This window comes from Papaver somniferum, chromosome 6 (assembly GCF_003573695.1).
Source record: "Papaver somniferum cultivar HN1 chromosome 6, ASM357369v1, whole genome shotgun sequence".
Classification (NCBI taxonomy): Eukaryota; Viridiplantae; Streptophyta; class Magnoliopsida; order Ranunculales; family Papaveraceae; genus Papaver; species Papaver somniferum.
In genome coordinates, this window is record NC_039363.1 from 15,348,878 (window position 1) to 15,373,313 (window position 24,436).

Genomic DNA, 24,436 nt, shown 5'->3' on the forward strand with positions numbered 1-24,436 from the left:
AAGTTATAAAGAAAAACCAACCAAAACCAAAAACTGGCTAATGATTGCTATAAATTGTGCCTTTGCTAGGTGGTCCTCTATTACCGGTGTCACTGTAGTACAGTGGTAAAATCATTGGGTGATGATATCAGTGACCTGAGTTCGAAACTCGCTAGCATCGAATTCTTTACCAATAAAAAAAAAAGTTGATCCTCTCTTAATGAGACTATACTTTCTTCATGGTGGTAATCGTAAATGGCTTAGTAGTTTTATTGGATCTGCTGGTTTTCCGATTCTCATAATTCCTCTCACGTTTCTCTTTATCCGATCGAAATCATCCCCGGATAAAATTTCATCATCTTTTTGGTTGGAGCGGAAGCTGTTTCTTTGGAGTGCCATAATTGGGATTCTATCTGGTCTTATTGATTTCATGTACTCATTAAGTTTATCATACATTTCTGTGTCAACTTCATCAATTATCTCTGCAACAAACCTAGTTTTTACTGCATTTTTTGCATGGTTGATTGTGAAGCAAATAATTACGGTATTTGTTATAAATGCAGTGGTTGTGATGACACTAGGATCAGTCTTGCTGGGTATTAACACCGACGGTGATAGACGGATTGGGGTATCAAAATCTCACTATTTATTGATGTTGGAGGCTTCGGCTATATATGGGTTACTGATGCCTCTAATTGAACTTATTTTTGGTGAAGCAATTAGAAACATCAGTTACTCAATTTTGTTGCAGTTCCAGTTCATTCTTTCCCTTTTTGCAACCATCGTTTGCATCATTGCGATGCTAGTCAATAAGGATTTTCAGGTACGTACATAACTATATGTTGTTGGAAACTAAGGATTTTCAGGTACGCAATTGCATTAATCTTTTAGCTGGCGACGCTCTAAAGCATTTGGATGTTGATCAATTTCACAGGCTATACCTAGAGAAGCGAATGATTTCGAACTTGGCAAAGCCAAGTATTATATCATAATGGTCGTGAACGCAATAATATGGCAATTATCAGTTGTTGGAAGCGTGGGCTTAATTTTCTATACAAGTTCCCGTTTCACCGGTATACTTGGGGCAGTTCTAGTTCCATTTACAGGAGTCGCAACCGACATATTTTATCATGAAAGTTTCACGGGATTGAAAGGAATGGCATTAGTATTATGTCTTTAGGGCTTCTGTTCTTATTTCTATGGAGAATACAAGATGATGAATAAGGTAATTAATAATAAAAACGAGGCAATCGGTGAAGTCCAAAATAAGCGTCAAAGATTGGATAATCACGAAGAACCATAAACATAAACTGTATGATCGAGCGTCCATTTTGATGGTACATAGCTGATATATATGTAAGTTCTCAAATTGATAGCCTGGAATTGGATGGCTCTGATCTTAACTATTAGTTCATCTGCAACTGCCCAAGCTTATGTTCGGAATGAAGGTCTCTCCTATAATGAAAAGCATTAAAACTTGGAAAAAGGTTGATTCCAACCGACAATTTTCAACCAAATACATTAGCTCAAGCGTTTCAATTAGACACCATAGAAACCCTACAAAGCTATAAAAAGAAAAATAGATGCATTTATTTTGAAGGATTACATGACATTATGACATTGTAGTAAAATATTGTAGCTAGTTACATTTTGCACTGATGCTAGATTTTGACACTCACCTCACAAACCCGGAGGGCTCAAACTGATGTCTTCCATCGCATTAAATATTTTCAGCCCGGTCAGGTATGGAAGGAGAGATCCATGCATGGTATTCACCCACTTAGTTAGTTACCGGTTCTTCTTCACCTTGGAGAACTTTTTCAATTTGTCCAAGTACCTAGAATATACAAGACCAATTCGGTAATTGTAAGATCAATCAGGCAAGGACTCCTAATCATGCAAAATAAGTCTGATCACTTTAAGATCTTTTAAGTGAACCATCTGACACAAATATGATGCTTCCTCATTTTACGCAAACTGCAAAGTTTACTTTGCAGTTTAACCTATTTTTGGTTAAAATGCAAAAGCGATAACAACACTTTTGCAGCAACAAATATAGTATTTCAAAATAATACAAGAGGCAGGATCATGCTTATATTCTTACAAATGTTGACTAAAAGGAACAATCAATTCAAGTCGAAGCCAACACTGAGAGGACTATGCTAGTGCTAACAGTTAAAAAGATGAAGCATGTTTGATTCGGACATGTCTGACTTATACTTGGGCAAAGTGCTTCCGACCCCATGCTCCATGGGTTTATCAGTAAGTATATATGACCTCCAGAACCAGAGAGTTGTTTAGGATTATTTTGGAATGTTGATCTCCGGACTTAATGAGAGGGACCGAGGGTTGGCATTGAGTATAGACTAGTGAGTAGCTATGTCTATCGTGGTGTCGGTTCCTACACTTGCATCCATTAATTTTCTGTGACCACCTCGATTTTGTATACGTATTGTTTTTCTTATTTTCATAAAATATGTGTGGTACGTTTTGCCCAATTGAAAAACTGTTGTTTTTATTGCTTAGCTTCTACAGTAACGGATGTGAATGTCAAACTCACCACCGTCGAGCTTTCGGAGTAGGCATTCACCAGACAAGTTGACCTAACTACATCAGCAGTGAGTCAGTGATGAGCAACTCTATCACTACTTCGTTTCATTCCATTTCCTTTGTGGAAAACATTTTTGGTCTTGCTTTGCTTGAATGATATGGCTCATATATATAGCTCAAGGGTACAAATGACAGGACAACACGTGCATTCATACAAAAAAAGGAGGAAATAAAAATGGTCGATTCAAGTTGAAGCCAAGACAAAATATTGATGTGGTGTATTCTGTCCAACCATGCGCCATGCGCGTTCATTTCATGCCCACGGTCCACCTTTAATAAAGAATCCTATTATAAGGGCTTAGAAACTCTTGGTCTTTTGACCATTTCGGGGACTTGAATGCTTTGGGGAGGTAAAAAATGGTTAGGAAGACTCAAGATATATCAAAAGTCAAAAACATCCTTACCTAAATTTCACTATTCATTAAAAAAAAAATCCTAAATCTATAATCTTCTTCTTCTCCTTCTCTTCTCATTTACAAATCATGATGATCATGATTTCATCATGATGAAGATCATTAAAAAACAAACTAAATCTAATATTTTCTCCCCATCGTTCTCTTCTCATTCATAAATTGTGATAAAAAATGATGATCATAGTTTCATCACGATGAGAACGATGATCATAAAGAAAACCCAAAACTATTATCATAAATTCATAGATATAAAGATGGTGATCATCATAAAAAGAACAAACTAAGAAAACGCATAATTTATTTTTGCTTTTAAATGGTTAAAAAATATGATTCCCTAAATTTCGGGTAAAAATAAATGATTCTGAAGGTGTTTTCGGCTGGAATCTAAGAACTCCCAGCCGAAAGTACATTTTACGGCTTGGTTATCCCAACAGAAATTAGTTTTGTGATTTTTTTGGGTTTCTAGAATCAATTACGGCTGGGAAAACCCAACCTTAACTGGTTCTAAAAACAAAAAAAAATCATAAAAATGATTTCAGGTAGGAATTCTTTATTTCCCCGCCGTAAATAAAGAATACGGCTTGGAACACCATCATTTCCCAACTGTTTTTCGTTTCTACGGTTGGGTCGACAAATTATCCTAGCCGTAACCGCACTTTCGGCTAGGTTATGAAAACGAAAAAAAAAATCGAAAAATCTTTAGGTTGGGAAAACCAAGATGAAATATGGACTTTCAGTTGGGTCGACTAACTATCCCAACCGTAATCTTGATTCACGGTTGGGAATCTAAGAACTCCCGGCCGTAAACATCTTCATAAACTATTTTCTTTTTACCCAAAATTCATCGAATTGGATTTTTTTATCCATTTAAAACAAAAATAAATGGTGGGTTATCTTAGTTTTTTCTTTCTATGATGATTATAATTTTGATCATGATATTTGAATGAGAAAGAGTAAGAGAAAAAAATAGTTTTGGGTTTTCTTTATGATCATCATCCTCATCATGATGAAATTATGCTCATCATCTTCATCAAAATTCTTGTTAAAATCACTCATTTCCAAAAAAAAATCCCCAATTTTTTTTTCCTCTTCTTCTCTTCCCTTTGATTTTTGTTTGTTTTAATTTCATCTAACTTAAAGATATGAATTAATCTTAATTAATTTGATAATCATGATCAATAATGTTAATCAAGTTTATTATCTAAAATCATATGGGATCATATTAATCTTTATATAAATGTATGATGAAGGGTGTCCCAATTGATATGTGGTGACCCTAAAAAACCTCCAAAAAAAGCTTGACTTTCTAACCCCATAATAGAGTTCTTAATAAAGAGCTATAGAAATTGGATTCCTGGTAATTAATTAGAGAAATTCTTAATAAACGGTGGTTTTCAAACCACTTAAAAACAGAGATATTCACACACGATGGGACATGCCCTTCAAAAGCAAGCAGGGATCCCTTATGGGGTGGATTGGGTCCTACCCTATGTGAGTAGTAGTTAATTATAACTCGTGTACCATGAGTGTCCACAACATTTGAATTTGTTCTAGCATTTCCCCTTCTTTTGTTGTTTCCAAGATTTCCCAATCCCTAAACTCTCAATTTCTAGGTTGGCTTCTCAGGTTTAATGGTTTCCAGGATGAGACAAGATGACAATCAACTTAACTAAATTAGCAGCCATTTCCATGGTCTTAAAAAACTTCAACCGGAAGGGACCTAATCTGATGAAGTTACTTAAAACTTGCAATCATTGGGAACAAATGTCAATGCTAATATCATGTATGTTAATCCAGGTTCTCTAGATGATGCTAGTTCTAGCTCTGTAGACCCAACTCTTGATATTGAGTAGCTGTCTATCCGAGAGTAATCTTTGGTTTCCTATAAAAAAAAAGGTTTTATGGTTTCCAAGGTTACCCTATCATTTTGGTTTGGCTAAATGAAATAATGAATCTTCCACAAAGTATTCCAAGTCAATGGCGACAATAACAAGCCTCAAGGTTTCTTTTCTTTGGTTCCTTCACGTTAGTTGTAGCCAAAGAGTATTACCAGTAGACATCCACGATTGCTTCATATTTAATTCTCTAATAACTTTTTCTTTGTGAACTTGGCGTAGGGATAAAATATCGCACACTTAGATATCCTATGAAAAGTTTTTCATTTGAGGAAGCGAAAGCGATCGCACGTAGCATATCCAAGATAACGAGTCTGATGACGTCACCAACTCACGAGTAAAGTGTGAAGGTTCGAGCGATATTAGAGAGCACGTGCGAAAAGAGTTATTGTAAGCGTGCGTCATTGACGCATGTCAGATCCGAAATTACGGGCTTTATTAGCTGTCCTACACTATGTAAACTCCTATATATAAGACCAACCATTGTATTGAGAGAGATCTTTTTTGGAAGTTTGAATATAATATTTAGGAGTGAGAAAGTTATTTGCTTCCCAAGTTAGGGTTTTACCTCATCTCTTTGTATTGGTTCCAAAACTTAATGAAATTATTTAAGTGTTCTTCATCATGATTTCGTAGTTAGATTCACATATTTTTAACAGGGTGTAGTTGTGGGATTTCCTGCAACTATATTTTGGCGCTAGAATACAGCTCGGGGGAAGCTCCTTTCCTGTTGAAGTTTTTCAAATGTTTTCTAGAAAGTTTTGTTTATCTTGTTTTTAAGACAAACTTGTAGTTGTTTTCGCTGATTTTCAAAGGTTTACAATCTTCAAAATCATTCCTATAACTTTAAGTTTTCATTTCGAAAGATAAAATTTGTAGATCTAAAAGAAGATTCACAAAGATATCAGTATCTATCAAATACGAATCAAAAAAGTTGGTGGAATTTGGAGGTAGTGTTTATATTTCAGGAATATTAAAGGAGCACGACGAAAAGATCTTTAAAGGGAAGAAGAACAAAGTGATGGGAAAAGAACGACGCACAGACATGCAAATCAACAGGAACAAAGTAAATCGACAAGGATGATAAAGAATATTGGAGCGAAAGAAGGAAGCAAGCATGTACAGTGCAATATGATAACATAATCTCCTATGAATGTTGCAAATTTTCATGCAGGAATTGCAGGACAAATACATAAGCGTGATTATGAAGGAAGGAGGATCTTAACTGTGGAGAAGATCTCGCCCCTGAAGGAATGGCAAAAGCAAAAGATCATATTCGCCGGCAGAGGATATACCAGAAGGAAATCTCAGGCGAACAGATCCGCTGGTTATCACCGTACCTGCGAAAAGAAAAGAGGAAAAAAAGAATGCGAAGACATCGGACGAATGGGCGGTCGACAAAACTTTGATAGATATTGGGAGCTCAGTCGATATCTTTTTTTATCGCACGTTTAGGAACATGGGATATACTGGCGCGGACTTAATACCATCTACATACAACATCCATGGTTTTAACAAGGCAACCACAAAACCAAAAGCTGAGATAGTTATAAACATATCATTAGGAGAAATAGAAGTGCAAGTAACCCTATGCGTCGTAGATGTGGATTCACCATACAATATTCTCTTGGGAAGACCATGGTTACATGGCATAAAATGTTCGACATCAATCTTACATTAATGCATACGCTTCCCAATGCCAAACGAAATAGGAGAAATCAAAGGTGACACAGAGAGCGCGAGGGACTGCAGTCGAGTGGATATAAAGAACTATGAAGGAAGGGAAAAAAAGCGAAATATAGATGGAGAAAAGGAAAAAAATCAAGGAAAGTAGAAGAATAATATTATACATGATACGAGCATAGGAAGGGCAAGGAATACCAAGCGAAATCCCAGACGAAGAAGGCGCACCAATAAAGGAAATCAAAGAACCAACTCCATTAGGTGAACCAAAAACGAAATTCTCCGCAGCTGAACCAACTAAAGAAATAAATGTAGAGACCGAAGAAGAGCCGAAGATGTTTGGGACTAAGATGGGAGCAGAAGAGGAAGAAAAAACAATAAAACTTTTACGGTAGTAAAAAGATATCTTCGCATGGGATATGGATGAGATTCTTGGTATAGCTTATGATGTTGCATGCCACAGGTTGATATCAGAAAGGATGTGTGGCCATTCAAACAAAGAATAAGAAAGATTGCACAACGTATCATCCACAAATAGAGGCTGAGTTGCAGAAGATGCTCGACGCAGGGATAATCCGACCAGCAAAATACCCATAGTGGATAGCAAACATGGTGGTGGTACCAAAGAAAAACAACGGGATACGGATTTGCATTGACATTAGTGATTTAAACAAGGCATGTCCGAAAGATATTTTACCACTACCAGACATCCCACAGATGGTAGAAGGAGCAGCAGGGAATGAAAGGATATCTTTGATGAACGGATATAAAGGCTACAACCAAATCCCCTTAGCGGAAGAAGATCAAGAGCAAACAACTTTCTTCGCACCAAGAGGATTATATTGTTACACAAGAATGCCTTTAGGTTTAAAAAATACAGGTGCCAAGTATCAGAGGATGGTAAAGAAGATATTCGCAAAATGGGTGCATACAACAACATTAGAAGTGTACTTGGATGATATGTTGGTAAAAAGAAAAAAAGGCTGAAGATCATGTGGATGACATAAAAGAAATATTCGAGAAAATGCGGGAATATAAAATAAAGATAAACCTAGTGAAATGCATCTTTGGAGTAGCTTCAGGGAAAATTTTAGGCTACATCGTATCAAAAGAAGGAATACAGGTAGATCCAGAAAAGGTGCAAGCAGTACGCGACATGCCCTCACCAACAACAGTAAAAGACGTACAAAATCTAAACGGGATACTTTCTTTTCTAGGGCGATTCATTTCGCGCTCATCAGACAAATGCAAACACTTCTTTAAGATCCTAAAGAAATGGACCAAATTCGAGTTGACAGTTGAATGCGAACAAGGGCTACAAAGTATAGAAGATTATTTGATAAATTTATCTATTTTGCAGAAAGCTGAACCAGGAGAAGAGTTATTGATATACCTAGCTTCCACACCGCATGCATTAAGCGCCGTATTACTTCGCCTGGATTAAAGAATTGAAAGGCCAATCTACTACATAAGCAAAACATACAATGCCGCGGAAAAGAACTACGCAAAGATAGAAAGACTCATTCTCGCACTGGTCTATGAAACACAGAAGCTTCGCACATACTTTCAGGCTCACAAGATTAGAGTACTGACCAGAACACCGATCAAATCTGCAATGAAGAACTCAAAAGGATCAGGAAAGATAGAAAGATGGAATGCACATGTGGGACAATTCTAAACCAAGTATGAAATACTATCATCACCAAAGTCACAGGTTATTGCAGACTTCTTGGCAGATTTCCCGTTGGAGGAGGATGAAAGCATAGAAGAAATGATCGACATAGACGAGGATCAAGGGAACCCGAACAATCTGCTAATGGAGCGCAACCCATAAAGATGGGAAATATTTGTAGATGGATCAGTAAATGGAGAAGGGAAAGGAATAGGGATAGTGATCATCTCACCGCAAGGAGAGAGAATGGTGCATGCGTTCAGGTTAGAGTTCGCGTCAACCAATAACGAGACCGAATACGAAGGAGTAGTACATGCGTTAAGGCTGGCAGTAGAAATGGAATTAGATGACGTCGGAATAACCAGTGACTCACAATTGGTGGTACGAAAAATACAAGGACAATACATCACAAATGAGCCATCATTGCAAAAATACAAACAACCTGTGAAGTACCTCTCAGCACAGATAAAACATGTAGAATGGAGGCACATATGCAAAAAAGATAACAGATTATCGGATGCTCTGGCGTTGATCTCATCAATGCTGGTAGATCCCACCACACGATATATAAAGATTGAAACGCTTTGTTTTCCATCTATCAAGAAAGAAGAAGAAGACGTAGATGTAATGATGGTGGAAAGCGGAGAAGAAGAGAAAAAATATGAAGGGGAGGACTAGAGATCGCAAATTCATTTATACTTGGAGAAAGGAGAGGTTCCTAGGGACATATTGGAAGCGCACAAGTTAAAAAGTCGAGCAAAAAATTATGAATTAATAGAAGGCGTGCTCTATAGAAGATCATATCTTGGACCGTCGCTCAGGTGTTTGACGCGAAAAGAGGAAATGAAAATTTTAAAGGCAATGCACTATGGAGACGCGGGGAATCATAGAGGAGGAAGATCGCTAGCCTGTAGAATAAAGATGCAAGGATATTATTGGCCCTATATGCATAACGACGCGAAAGAAGTGTCGAGAAGGTGCGAAGAATGTCAGCGGCATGGAAAAAGGATACTTGCACCTGGATCAGAACTAAATTCATCAACAAGTGTATGGCCCTTCGCGAAGTGGGGCATAGATATTGTTGGACCATTCATACCCGGAACAGGGCAAATAAGATAATTAATCGTCGCAACCGACTATTTTACAAAATAGGCAGAAGAAAAGCAGTTCAGCACATTCCAGATCGAGATATATTCATCTTCATATTCGAAAATATAATTTGCAGATTCGGCATTCTTGTGCAACTAGTTTCAGACAACGGAAAACAATTCGAAGGAGAAAATATTTAAATGTTGTTGAATGCGTTCAAATTTCATAGTGGAAAATCAACTCCTTTATACCCGCAGAGCAATGGGCAGGCACATGCAACTAATAAGACCATTGCAGATATATTAAAGAAAAATATGGAAGGGAACAATAAAGGGTGGTGCGAACAAATACACAATGTGGTATGGGCGTACAAAACAACAAGGAGAGAGGCTACGGGAATGTCGCCCTTTTGTCTAACATATGGAGTAGAATCAATGTTACCAACTGAAGTCATCATACCAACGACAAAGAAAGAAGTGTGGGAAAAGAACTTAAATACAAATTGGATCCTAGCAAAACTTGATGACCTGGAAGAAAATAGAGAAATCTCTATGCAACATATGGAAAACTACCACAAAAGTCTAGCTCGGGAATATAACAAGCGCGTCAAAGAAATGGAATTTCAGCCGGGAGAACTAGTATTGAGGGAGATACTGCCCTATCAAAAAGGAGGGGATGGAAAATTGGAGAAGAAGTGGGATGAACCCTATATAATAAAAAGAATAGTAGGAATGGAGCATATGAATTGGTGGATCCATAAGGGAAGAGTACATGGAGAAAACTTGACCACCCATGGAACAGGATATATCTAAAGAAGTATTACCCATAGAGCACGCGACAAGAGTGAAAAAATCAATGTATGTGCGAGTTAAAGAAAGAAATATATAATGTACGAGAGAAATACGTGAATAAAAGACAAAAGACTTTGTTTCTTCAGAATAATGCTTCAAGAAAATATACAAGTACAAAAACGAGGCAACAATAAGACCCCATGAATAAGACCTTAATAGGAGGCAACAAAGATTAAAACCTCTAACTAGGGAGGCTAGGCATCTAATTGTGGCGTGCATCCTAGTTCGCATACTTCCAAGAGGCAATGATAAGACCTAACGCACGTCATAATTGGGGAAAACCTAGCAATGCATGGCTCGGGCAAAAGCTACACTGACCCTGGAGCTGGAGTCTTGGATATTTGGGGCGAAACAAAAGCCTATCCGGTTGAGGCTCCTTAGTCGAAAGACTAAGGTACTAAGATCTATCCCATGGAGTGTAGAAACTCGATTAGGGCGCCGCGGTACACGGTTGAGCCAAGGGTGTCGGGTCGTCTGGAGCGTTCCTCGCCGCTCTTGGCAAGTCTTGACTATGATACACTCGGTCCTTAAGAAACCCCACTTAGGTAGCGGTCTTGTAACCACAAGTCATATCGGCTGAGGGATAAGAGTCCGCAAACACAACTGATTGTTGCATCACTGGATGGGAAGAGCTCACCCTAACCCGGTATGGGTACGCTTCCTTGAAGGGGCAGTCAGGGGGAATATAAGGACGGCACCCTCCATTAGGGAGCTGAATTGTGTCAAAGACGTTAATATCATAGGGCTTTTACTCATGGGGTAATAAGGCTTGTCGTATTAACGCATTAATATATCCTGCAGAGGCAATAATACGAAAGATGATAAGATAGGGTCGATGGGTCATTGCGCAAAAGCGTAAAGACCGCCTGCGTCTCTATCGAACGAACAAAATAATACCATGGGGTAAAGATAAGTCCTATTAACAGGGGAGGCTGATTAAGACCTCTACTTAGGGGGATCAATAAGACCTCGCATCAAACCCGAAGACCTAATTAAGTACACACATAATTTCCTAAACATGAAAATGATTATTTATTATATTATTATATTCGCATAAACCATTTCTTCTAACAAGCAAGTATGGGAATTACGGAATTACCGCACAAGTGTGAGGGTAAAATGGTTACCACTTTAGATGTGAATAACAGAGGCAAGTATGGGAATTACGGAAAAAAGGTATAATTTGCACACTTAGAAATAACCTTGTATAGAAAAAGATTTGTTCTTCGTGAAATGTGCAGCAAAAAAGATAAACAAAATCCAAACCTACAAAGGATAAAAGAAGAAAAGAAACTAAGGATCGTTCTTGAGCAAGTCATCACGTGACTCGAGAACTTCAGCATCACCCTCAACCTCAATAACAGGAGCGGTATTTGGAGCAAGAGTCTTAGCAGGAACTTCAGTGTGGGTAGCGGCTTCAGGGATTGAGCTATCAAGAAGATCACCGCCAACAGGGTTTGGATCTTGGTGGAAATCATTACCAGCGTAATTCTCCTTAGGATGATCTTCGGGAAGAAAGATTTATTCATCATCACTCTCATAATCATAATCACTATCAGGTTCAGGAAGAGCCTCATTGTCAGAAACATCAAGACTCTCCGCTTCTTCCAAAGGGAGTAAATTAGCAAGGAAAATCCGGTCCCCATAAGATTGAGCTTTGAGATGGGCTTCATGAGCAACATTCTTCCTGGTATTGCTCACATAAACTCTCATCAGATTTTCAAGATACACTACCATCATGTTCGCCCTGTCGCGCGAAGAAGAAAGTGTTAGGGAAAGCTTCCTGCGTTCCTTATGGGCTTTAGCCAGGTCAGACCTTAGCTTTTGGAAGGTGGATTGAAATGACTTTTCAGATTCTGTGGAAGAAAATAACATCAAATTAGTACGGGAATGATAATATCGCAACGAAGGAAGAAATCTCAAATAAATAAAGGATCAATTGAGGTAGTCAACTCGGTGTGACTACCTTCCTTCTGAGAAACGAAATACTAGAACTAAGGCGAGACCACTATTCTTCATATATTCCATGTATTTATCAAAATCGTCACCTATCAAGCCTTGAAGACTTGAGCGAATTTTCTTCTCATCTCAGGAAAGAGAGGCGTTTTCCTTCTTCAAAATATCATACGATCCCTTTAGTTGTTTATGCTGTTCATGAAGCTTTTTCATATCCACTGTTACTTTTATTTTATTTTTAATAATCTTCTCATTTTCTAAGGATAGTTTCTTCATGTCTCTATCATACTGACTCCTTAGCGTGCGAAGAGATTCTTCTTGCTCATTGCAAGTTCGCCGCAGAGCATGATATTGTTGTGTAAAGTTCACATTCTCATTGAAAAGAGATCGCTTATCTTCAGCAAGAACTCGATTTTCATTTGATAAAGTTTTGTTCCTTAAATCAGCACTATATAATGATCCCGAAAAGTCGGACAATTGAGAACCCAAAAGGTCATTCTGATTATATAAGCGAAGGTTTTCATGATTCAAATTATCAATTTGGTCAAGAAAATATGAATGATTATTAATTAATTGACTTAGTTGACCCTGCAATCTCTCATTATACGCACGGGCAGCTTCAGCAGAATGTTGGTACTCAAACCTCTCCGCGACGCGCTTCTGGTTTAAGTCTTTACGAACGTGCGAAAAGAGTTCAACATGCGATAAAATGCAAATGCGAGCATGGAAAATTACGGATTAGCAGTTAAAGATGGTGATGCACCTCTGAGTTCTTGATTTTTATTATGAAGATTTTCAGCAGTAGCGGTTTCAGAGAGAAGATCAACCTTCAACTTAGCAACTTGACGAGAAAGCCCTTGGATGGTATTACTAGATTCAGCAAACCCTTCAGTTTGGATAAAACGACGGCGAGACTCATAAATAAGGAAAAGGAGATTAGTAAGCGAAAAGTGGTACAATAAGATAAACCCAAGAAGACAAGGAGATAGAACATTTACCAGACAATCAAAGGCTGTATTGACACTTGGGTCAAGATGAGAGAAGATTTCTCTCCTAGCTAGTTTATCTGGAGGAGAATAACTTAATATTTTGACAACAAATTCACATAGGCGAAGTTGAGAAGGGTCATTGGTGGATGCATGATCAACTTTGATAATATCAACAAAGGTCCAGTTCTCGAACTGACTCCATCAGAAATGCCAAAGTCAGTAGAGAAGACCTCAAAAGAAGAAGAAACTGTTGTAGGAAGGAGAGAAGTAGTCACCACAGTGCTTATGGAAGAAGCGGTAAAAGCACCCTTAGTGGAAGGAAAGGTTGGAAAATCTACGGATGCGGGAATGTTCGGAAATAGGGACATCCTCCATTGACACAGTAGAGACCCCAGCAGAAAAGATAAAGGTTTGGATTACTGGGGCGACATCCTTAGAGGTGGAAATTCCCACTTGGGATGGAGAAGAAATAGGAAGAGCTGAGGAAGTGGTGACTGATGAGTGCCAAATATTGTATATATTTATCCCTTTTTGTTGGCATTTAACTCATCTTTTGTGCATTAATTCTACATTTTATCCCATATTCTGTATTTTCTTTGTTTTCAAGAATAAATATTTTTATTAATTAATTTTGCATTTTTAGGTAATAAATAAAGTTTGGATGAATAGCGGAGCGGAAAAGAGCAGAAAAGTAGTGAAAAGCCGGGAGGAATTACACAAGGAAGCCGCGAAGAATGTTGTGCACAAGACCAAAAGGCTAGAAGTGGGCTTGAAGAAGAAGAATTGTCCTTAAAGAAGATATGGGCTTGGCATACCCAAGGCCCAAAACCCTTACTCAAACACATTTCCACTATCCAAGCCCGTCTCGGATTTCAGCCATCAGATCGAAGCATTTCAGCATCCTACGGTCGCTCCATCATCGCACATCAAATTCTGAAGCCCCCGCTTTACATCGCAACGCCCATCTCCATCTTGGGTCGTCCGTTTTGCTACATCCCTTCATCCGACGGTCGCTCCACGCTTACCTCCGTATCGCCGTTGGATCCACCTACCATCTTCCCATCCATCGCTCCTTGTCGCAGATCATCAAACTCCGCTGCACCTGCTTCACACCCTAGCAACCGAACACCTACACCCCAAACAAACAGACCCTAATCCCATTTCCATCGAGTTCTTCCCCTTCTTCCCAAAAATTTGCAGAGCTCTGCAACTCCATCACCACCATCTCTTCCATCTCCACCTCGAACACCACCACTACCACCTTCCCCCGAAAAACTCAGGAGTCAATCACCACCCTTGTCTCTCCCTTTCTCGTCTGTAGCATCGAGTCCTGATGCTGCAAACTCGACAGTGAGAGAAGCTAGGGTTCACAGAGGTCTAGGGCTAGGCCAACAGCGCAACAAGAGCTAGAGGAGGAGCAGTAGGAGCAAGTGGAAGCATGGGTCAGCGCTCAATTGCAGAGGAGACAACGAATTCAGAGGGTACGGTGAGTTTTCCCCAATTTCCCAAGAACCCTAATTTTATCAAATTTGGGGGAAAACATTGTAAACCCTAATTGAATGTTTTGGGTATAAATAGAGATGTAGGATGAGTGTATAAAGCATCTCTGGGCTATCCAGTGAACAATTTTTGCAACCAATTTTCATTATCCAAATTCCTTTTTAGCTACAGTTGATTGTGTGCAATTTGTGTGTATGTTGTATCTTAATTTAGCTTATTTGATGAATGTTGTAGTTGTACTCATGTCTAGCATGAGCTAATTCACTGCAACTAAGGCTCTGATGAAGCCTAGTGCACTGTTAGATGATGCATGGTTAGGATAGTTTTCTTGATGCCTGTTTGCTTGAGCAATGGGAAGTACTCAGTGCTCTGGCATGCCTGTGATTGATTGTTCTGTCAAAAGACAGTCAATGCTAGGGGCATATCAGTGAGCAAGCTGATTTTCATCCCATTCTAGATGTATGCATAGGATTTCCAACTCAACCTAGATTGCATTGCTTGATTAGGGCACAAGGTGGATTCAATTGCCTTAGTAACTTCACACAGTTCTGCATCTTTCTCCTTTTCTGTCACTGTTGCTCAATACCCTTGCCTTAGGCTGCTGCCTTTGTTTCACTACCACTCTAGATCATTGTCACTGTCACCATAGTTACTGCCCTTAGCTCACTGTAAACTTTAGCTAGGAAGACTTCTTGTATGCTCCCACTCCCTGTGGACAAACCCCTACTCATCCCTATACTATAAAATTTGGCCTTGTATACTTGCAAGAGTTTTGTGTGCTCCCCATTTTCACACCAAGTTTTTGGCGCCGCTGCCGGGGAGCTGGCTGCCATATTTTTGAAGTTTTCATAGCTGTTGTGGCCTTGTTGTGCTTGCAGAGTTGTCTGAGATCATTGCTATCTTGTTCACTTGCAGGTGCTGCTGGAGCTGTGCAGTATTTTGCTGCTGTTGCTGCTGCTGCTGCTGCTGCCAAGCCAAAGCAACTGGGCTGCCAACTGAAGCTGCTGGGCTCTTCCTTCTACTGGTGGGCTTGTACTTCTTTGAACTGGGCTTCACCAACTTCAACTAAACTGGGCTTGCCAAGTGCTGCTGGGCTCTGCCTTCTTTGTTGCTGGGCTCGTGGTCTTCTGTGAGCTGGGCTTCGTTGCTGCTGCTGCTGGGATCGAGCGTGAGCTGCTAAGGACGATCCTAAAGCCCAACTGGGCTGTGCAACTAAAAGGGAACAAAAGCCTAACTGGGCTTCCCTCCTTAACCAAGTAAGCCTAAACCATGAGTAACCCACTTGGGCCCCATTAAATATTCAATTTGGGTATGTAATAATTAATTTATTTTTAATTTGGGCTTGTAATAATTATTTTTATTTTTATTTTTATTTTCTTTTTCTTTTATTTTCTTTTATTTTTCTTTTATGGGCTTGTAATTATTATTATTGTTTTTATTTTCTTTTATGGGTTGTGCTAATTTATGCTAGGTTTAGTTCAAAAACTTTTCCAAAGCCCAATTTTAAACCAAAAACAAAATCCCTTATTAAAACCAAAATTCCACTCCTTAAAACCAAATTCCACTTAACCCTTTCAAAACTAAATCTTCATAAATCCTTATGGGCCATGTTTTCTCCCTTATCTGTGGGCTTGTTATTTCATGAGTGGGATATGATTGTAACCTTTAGAGACCAATCAAATAGACTAGTTAGAGTAAATCAAATAGACCCAATTGACATACCCACAACTTCTGAGGAAAACACACCGGACCAATCTGAAACAATGGGAGAACCCCGTACCCTCAAGGATTATATGTACCCAACTAGAGCCAGTCAACCTTCTTGTATTGTGCTACCCGAGGCTAATGGCCATTATGAGCTGAAATCGAGCACAATACAGATGCTTCCTATTTTTAGAGGTGTTGAGAATGAAAACCCGTACCACCACGTGAGAGAATTCGAGGAAATTTGTGGAACTCTGCGTTTCACTCAAATGTCCGACGAAACCCTAAAGTTAAGGCTTTTTCCTTTCTCCCTGAAGGATAAGGCAAAGGCCTGGCTTTATGCTTTACAGCCTCAATCCATCATGACATGGGATGACCTCATAAAGGAGTTTTTCAAAAAGTTTTTCCCAAATCACAAGACTGCGACAATTCGTCAAAGTCTAAATAGCTTTGTGCAATTAGAGGGTGAGACCTTAGCTAGATACCTGGAGAGATTCAATGAATTATTGCTCCAATGTCCCCATCATGGTTTTGAAAAATGGAGACTTGTGCAAATTTTGTATGAAGGTCTAGATGTGTCCACCCGAACAACGGTTGAGTCAATGTGTAATGGTCTATTCGTAGACAAAACTGCTGATGCGTCTTGGGACTTCTTGATTGAAGTAGCTGAAAAGACGCAACAGTGGGAATCCATCCGTGAACCCAGAAAGACTACTTCCGAAGCTAAGGCTTTTAGGATTGAAGCAGATTTCGAGGGAAGAGCAAACATGGCATCAATAGTTAGGAGATTAGAAGAGTTAGAACTACAAAAATTCAAAACCTTCCACCACTACTCTCCGAGAACATGTCGCTTCGTCTGTATGTGCCGCTTGTAACGATCCCAACCATCAATTCCAAAATTGCCCCGATTTGCTTGCAGTCCAGGAATCTAGGCTTGAACAGGCACATGCCATGTTTCAAAAACAAGAGCATAACCCCTATTCACAGACCTACAATCCAGGATGGAGAAACCACCCTAACTTTTCATGGTCCAAAGGACCCACTCAGGGAGGACCATCTCAACCCAATCAGAGCTATCAAAACAATCAGGGATCTCAGAACAATCAAGGTTATCAATATCCTAGGAACCCTCAACAACAATCGAACTCTCAACAATCATATCCTCAACACAATACCGACAAGAGATTATCCACCCTAGAGGAGATGGTCCAGAGTCTGGTGCAAGGTCAGAAAAATCTTGATCAAAAGATGAGTCAAATGTGCGATTCCATGAGCGAGAGAGAAAAGGGTACACTTCCTAGCCAACCCCAACAAAATCCAAAGAGGATATTTCAAACAGGCACAACATCCTGCACTGAAACCTCACCCGATCAAGTCCATGCCATTACCACCCTCCGAAGTGGTAAAATCATGAGAACAATGTAGGCACCTAATGAATCTGCCAAACTGTCATTGCCTACACCAACCCCAGAAAACCAAAGAATCTGAGCAAGTTGGAAGCCTGAAATTCTACTGCTGTGAATGTCCCTTTGCCAACTCATTCTCCTGTTGCCCCATTTCCTCAAAGATTGATCTATCAACAGAAAAGTACCCATTATAATGAGATGTTAGATCTGTTCAAGAGAGTCAACATCAACATTCCTTTTCTTGAAGCAATTAGGCAAATCCCTGCATATGCTAAATTCCTCAAAGACTTGTGTACTCAAAAGCGCAAGCTTAATGTGCAAAAAAACGTTGCTTTCTTAGCTGAACAGGTGAGTTCCATCTTCTGAACAAAACTCCACCCAAGTTTAGGGATCCAGGATGTCCAACAATTTCTTGCACTATAGGAGAACACACGGTCAATAAAGCGTTATTAGACCTAGGTGCAAGTGTTAACCTTCTGCTGCCATATTGTTTAATGCACGTTAGGTTGGTCTGGAGGAGTGAAGCCACAACATCTATCACTCTACAACTGGCAGACCGATCTGTCAAGATTCCTCGTGGAGTGGTCGAAGACGTTTTGATCAAGGTTGACAAATTCTATTTTCCCGTAGACTTCATTGTCTTAGACACTCAACCTGTACAAAACCCAGACTGTCACATTCCTGTCATCTTAGGACGTCCTTTCTTGGCTACGTCCAACGCAATCATTAATTGTCGTAATGGAGTGTTGAAACTGTCTTTTGGCAACATGACGGTAGAATTGAATGTGTTCGATATTAGTCAACAACCTGTGAATCTTGATGATGATGATGTGCATGAAGTTAATATGATTGAAGGATTAATACAAGATTCGTTGACTAACATTCTATCCGTCGACCCCTTTCAAGCATGTATGGAGAACTTTAACTCAGATTCCTATGATGATGCATACTGTAGTGACGTCCTATCTCTGCTCGAATCTGTACCTCAAATGGACGTCACTGAAAGAAGATATGAAGTGGAACCACCCTTACTCTCTGATTCCAAGCTCATTCCATCCATTGTTGAGCCACCCAAGCTTGAATTGAAAACATTGCCTAGTACGTTGAAGTACGCATTCCTAGGTTCTTCTGATACTCTACCTGTCATTATTTCATCATGTTTAGACACGGAACAGGAAAGTAAGCTCTTAGAAGTACTTAAGGAACACAAAGAGGCCTTAGGATGGACCATCTCAGACCTCAAAGGAATAAACCCCACCATTTGCATGCACCACATTAATCTCGAAGAGAATGCCAAACCATCTAGGGAAATGCAAAGGAGACTTAATCCTAACATGAGAGATGTAGTCAAAGGAGAAATCCTGAAACTACTTGATGCGGGTATCATATACCCAATACCAGATAGTAAATGGGTTAGTCCCATTCAAGTTGTGCCTAAGAAGTCAGGCATTACTGTAGTTCAGAACGACAAGAATGAGTTAGTCCCTCACGTACAACCACAGGATGGCGAGTATGTATCGACTACAGAAAGTTGAACACAGTAACTAGGAAGGATCACTTCCCGCTCCCTTTCATAGACCAAATGCTAGAACGTGTGTCTGGACACAGTCACTACTGTTTTCTAGATGGCTTTTCCGGTTATAACCAAATTCACATTGCACCAGAAGATCAGGAAAAAACTACGTTCACGTGTCCCTTTGGGACATTTGCTTATAGACGCATGCCCTTTGGGTTGTGTAATGCACCTGCTACTTTTCAGCGATGCATGATGAGCATTTTTTCTGACATGATAGATAGTTTTCTCGAGATCTTCATGGATGATTTCTCCGTGTTCGGTTCTTCGTTTGATAAATGTTTAAGACATCTTACCCTTGTGCTGTCCAGATGTAAGAAAAGGAACCTTGTTCTAAATTGGGAAAAGTGCCATTTTATGGTGAATTCAGGAATAGTTCTAGGACACATCATCTCGGAAAAAGGCATTGAAGTAGATAAAGCTAAAGTAGACCTCATCCGACATTTACCAAAACCCCGCTCTGTGAGGGAAATTCGATCATTTTTAGGTCATGCTGGTTTTTACCGGCGATTCATCAAAGACTTTAGCAAAATCTCAAGACCTCTGTGTAGTCTACTCGCCAAAGATGTTACCTTCAATTTCGATGATGCTTGTGTGAAAGCTTGGGAGGAATTAAAAACTCTTCTCACCGCCGCTCCTATAGTCCGACCACCCAACTGGGAACTACCGTTTGAACTCATGTGTGATGCCTCTGATTATGCTGTTGGTGCTGTTTTAGGACAGCGTGTTGATAGACTACCATACGTGATATACTACGCTAGCAAAACCCTTAATGATACTCAACTCAATTACACAACTACCGAGAAGGAATTGCTTGCTGTCGTTTTCGCATTAGACAAGTTTAGATCTTATCTCATAGGATCTAAGATCATCATATACACTGACCATGCGGCTTTGAAGTATCTTCTTTCCAAGAAGGATGCTAAAGCTCGCCTTATTCGATGGATACTCTTATTACAGGAATTCGATCTCGAAATCCGTGATAAGAAAGGTTGTGAGAATGTGGTTGCTGATCATTTGTCTAGATTAACCATTGAGTCTATTGATGAGTCCATGCTAATCAGAGAATCATTTCCTGATGAGCAATTGATGTCTGTGTCAACCTTCCTTGGTTTGCCGACATCGTTAACTACCTTGCTGCAGGTAGGATGCCCTCACATTGGTCGAGACAAGACCGCTATAAGTTCTTGGCTGAAGTTAAACATTTCCTTTGGGATGACCCATATTTGTTTAAGTACTGCCCGGACCAAATCATTAGGAGATGTGTCCCCAACACTGAACAGAAAGATGTGATATCTTTCTGTCATGACCAAGCATGTGGAGGCCATTTCAGTGCCAAGAAAACCGCTGCAAAGATCTTGCAGTGTGGATTCTATTGGCCATCATTGTTCAAGGATTGCCATGATTATTGTGTTGCTTGTGAACGCTGTCAAAAGCTAGGAAGCATTTCGAGGAGAAACATGATGCCATTGAACCCCATTTTGATTGTGGAGATTTTTGATGTTTGGGGGATCGACTTCATGGGTCCATTCCCTATTTCTGACGGTAGATTGTACATCCTAGTCGCAGTTGATTACGTTTCTAAGTGGGTAGAAGCCATAGCAACCAGAACAAATGACCACAAGGTGGTACTTTCATTTCTAAAGGAAAACATATTTGCACGTTTTGGTACCCCTAGAGCTATCATCAGTGACGGCGGTTCACATTTTCGTAACAAGTACTTTGAGTCTTTAGTACGCAAGTATGGCATAACTCACAAGGTTGCTACTCCGTACCACCCTCAGACGAGTGGACAAGTAGAAGTTTCTAATAGGGAAATTAAGCACATTCTGGAGAAGACGGTCAACCCGTCCAGGAAAGATTGGTCATTAGATTGAATGATGCTTTGTGGGCCTATAGAACAGCTTATAAGACACCAATTGGCATGTCCCCCTATCGTCTAGTGTATGGAAAGCCGTGCCATCTACCTGTGGAATTAGAACATCGTGCCTACTGGGCAATCAAAGAGCTGAACTTCTCTCTGGACGAAGCTGGAATTCAAAGGAAACTTCAACTCAACGAGTTGGAAGAATTGAGAAATGAGGCTTATGATAGTGCCAAGTTATATAAGCAGAAGATGAAGATGTTTCATGATAAGCGTATTCTGCGCAAATCCTTCACTCCTGGTCAGAAAGTTTTGTATGACTCCCGATTACATCTTTTTCCGGGAAAACTGCGTTCCAGATGGAAGGGTCCGTACTAGTACGCACAGTTTACCTCATGGAGCTGTGGAGCTAGAGATGTCTCCAACAAGAACATTTTCAAAGTCAATGGGCAGAGATTGAAGCCATTCCTTGAACCATTCCACCCGACATTGAAACAACCAACCTGGAGGACCCGGTCTATGTGGACTAAACTGGTCCACTCTTTCCCTAAATAACCAAAAAGTTTTCCAAATGTTTCCCTAAAAACCAAAATTTTTCTTTTTCCCATCAAAACCAAATGTTTTTCTCCCATAAAAAACCAAAGTTTTCCAAATGTTTCCCTAAAAACCAAAATTTTTCTTTTTCCCATCAAAACCAAATGTCTCCCGACAAAACCAAATTTTTCCCAAAAAGTCCAATCCCATTAAAAACCAAATTTTCTTGTAGATAATGTGTTAGTTAAATTTCCTTTTGTATATATTTTGTGCTCATCCATTGTGACTCCGAATATGTTGGAGTTTTGCCTTGGATAACGGAGTTTTAATCGAGCTTTCGCCGTACAATCGGGTATTCTCTCTCCTTTTACTCTACTCAGCATGTTCCTCTTCATATATTGTTTTATAATTCTTTCCATATTTGAAACATTGAGGACAATGTTTAGTTTAGGTTTGGGGGTATAGAGTAGATACCACGATAATATGCCATAATTGAAAACAAAACTCCATCTTTTTGAAAAAATTGAAAAATTCCAAAAAAAAAATTGAAAAATCAAATAAAAAAAAAAAAAAAAAATCAAGTATTTATCAATTCCATCCTCTCTTGTTCCAAAAATAAAAGAGAGTAGTCAATGTAAATAAGAGTCATGTAAAGAGTCATCTTTTGTTTTATTGTAATAAGCAAGGAAGGGTGTATGCCATTGATGTACAACGCGAGTAATTGTGAAATACCTCCAACTCATTCACAATTCTCGTAAAGTCCGGACAGCTAGCTAGATTTCGACCTTGGTTCTTAGCCTGAGAAACTATCTCTTGGTGATTAGTAGTCATAACATCCGATCTTTCTTTACACATGTGTAGATACACTTTACACTCTTATCACATGTCTTTATTTATTATCAGTGCGATTGTGCCTTCGATAGCTAGATTGACATCTCCATTTTGCTGTGAGCTTAACTGACTTGCACATGTCACATTTGATGGAATCTGAGCTTATATTTTGACCTAGAACTTTGTAGGTACGTTCTAAGCAAACCTTCACGAGACTTCAACTCGTCCACTAGGGACACTTAGTGGTTTAAAAGGCTTAGTGCATACGCTAAATGCATTCGAGAGACCAGCGACAGTGGCATAGGTAGGATTTCCTTCGTTTTGTTTTACTTGAGGACAAGTAAAATTCAGGTTTGGGGGTATTTGATGAGTGCCAAATATTGTATATATTTATCCCTTTTTGTTGGCATTTAACTCATCTTTTGTGCATTAATTCTACATTTTATCCCATATTCTGTATTTTCTTTGTTTTCAAGAATAAATATTTTTATTAATTAATTTTGCATTTTTAGGTAATAAATAAAGTTTGGATGAATAGCGGAGCGGAAAAGAGCAGAAAAGTAGTGAAAAGCCGGGAGGAATCACACAAGGAAGCCGCGAAGAATGTTGTGCACAAGACCAAAAGGCTAGAAGTGGGCTTGAAGAAGAAGAATTGTCCTTAAAGAAGATATGGGCTTAGCATACCCAAGGCCCAAAACCCTTACTCAAACACATTTCCACTATCCAAGCCCGTCTCGGATTTCATCCATCAGATCGAAGCATTTCAGCATCCTATGGTCGCTCCATCATCGCACATCAAATTCCGAAGCCCCCGCTTTACATCGCAACGCCCATCTCCATCTTGGGTCGTCCGTTTTGCTACATCCCTTCATCCGACGGTCGCTCCATGCTTACCTCCGTATCGCCGTTGGATCCACCTACCATCTTCCCATCCATCGCTCCTTGTCGCAGATCATCAAACTCCGCTGCACCTGCTTCACACCCTAGCAACCGAACACCTACACCCCAAACAAACAGACCCTAATCCCATTTCCATCGAGTTCTTCCTCTTCTTCCCAAAAATTTGCAGAGCTCTGCAACTCCATCACCACCATCTCTTCCATCTCCACCTCGAACACCACCACTACCACCTTCCCCCGACAAACTCAGGAGTCAATCACCACCCTTGTCTCTCCCTTTCTCGTCTGTAGCATCGAGTCCTGATGCTACAAACTCGACAGTGAGAGAAGCTAGGGTTCACAGAGGTCTAGGGCTAGGCCAACAGCGCAACAAGAGCTAGAGGAGGAGCAGTAGGAGCAAGTGGAAGCATGGGTCAGCGCTCAATTGCAGAGGAGACAACGAATTCAGAGGGTACGGTGAGTTTTCCCCAATTTCCCAAGAACCCTAATTTTATCAAATTTGGGGGAAAACATTGTAAACCCTAATTGAATGTTTTGGGTATAAATAGAGATGTAGGATTAGTGTATAAAGTATCTCTGGGCTAGCCAGTGAACAATTTTTGCAACCAATTTTCATTATCCAAATTCCTTTTTAGCTACAGTTGATTGTGTGCAATTTGTGTGTATGTTGTATCTTAATTTAGCTTATTTGATGAATGTTGTAGTTGTACTCATGTCTAGCATGAGCTAATTCACTGCAACTAAGGCTCTGATGAAGCCTAGTGCACTGTTAGATGATGCATGGTTAGGATAGTTTTCTTGATGCCTGTTTGCTTGAGCAATGGGAAGTACTCAGTGCTCTGGCATGCCTGTGATTGATTGTGCTGTCAAAAGACAGTCAATGCTAGGGGCATATCAGTGAGCAAGCTGATTTTCATCCCATTCTAGATGTATGCATAGGATTTCCAACTCAACCTAGATTGCATTGCTTGATTAGGGCACAAGGTGG

At 39.7% G+C, this 24,436-nt stretch overlaps 1 protein-coding gene across 1 annotated transcript; it reads left to right on the top strand.

Moving 5' to 3' along the window:
* The first annotated feature begins 632 nt into the window (after window positions 1–632).
* LOC113285471 (purine permease 3-like) lies at window positions 633–1,400 on the top strand. The gene is made up of 2 exons (XM_026534351.1): window positions 633–802; window positions 914–1,400. Exons 1-2 carry the CDS (start codon window positions 665–667, stop codon window positions 1,157–1,159), a joined length of 384 nt encoding a protein of 127 aa, XP_026390136.1. The 5' UTR covers window positions 633–664; the 3' UTR covers window positions 1,160–1,400.
* Window positions 1,401–24,436: the final 23,036 nt, after the last annotated feature.

Bases quoted from the DNA above. Each gene is read 5' to 3' on its own strand.
- LOC113285471 (XM_026534351.1), top strand. From the start codon at position 665: ATGCCTCTAATTGAACTTATTTTTGGTGAAGCAATTAGAAACATCAGT. The intron at 803-913 runs GTACGTACATAA...TCAATTTCACAG, and splicing joins TAGTCAATAAGGATTTTCAG to GCTATACCTAGAGAAGCGAA.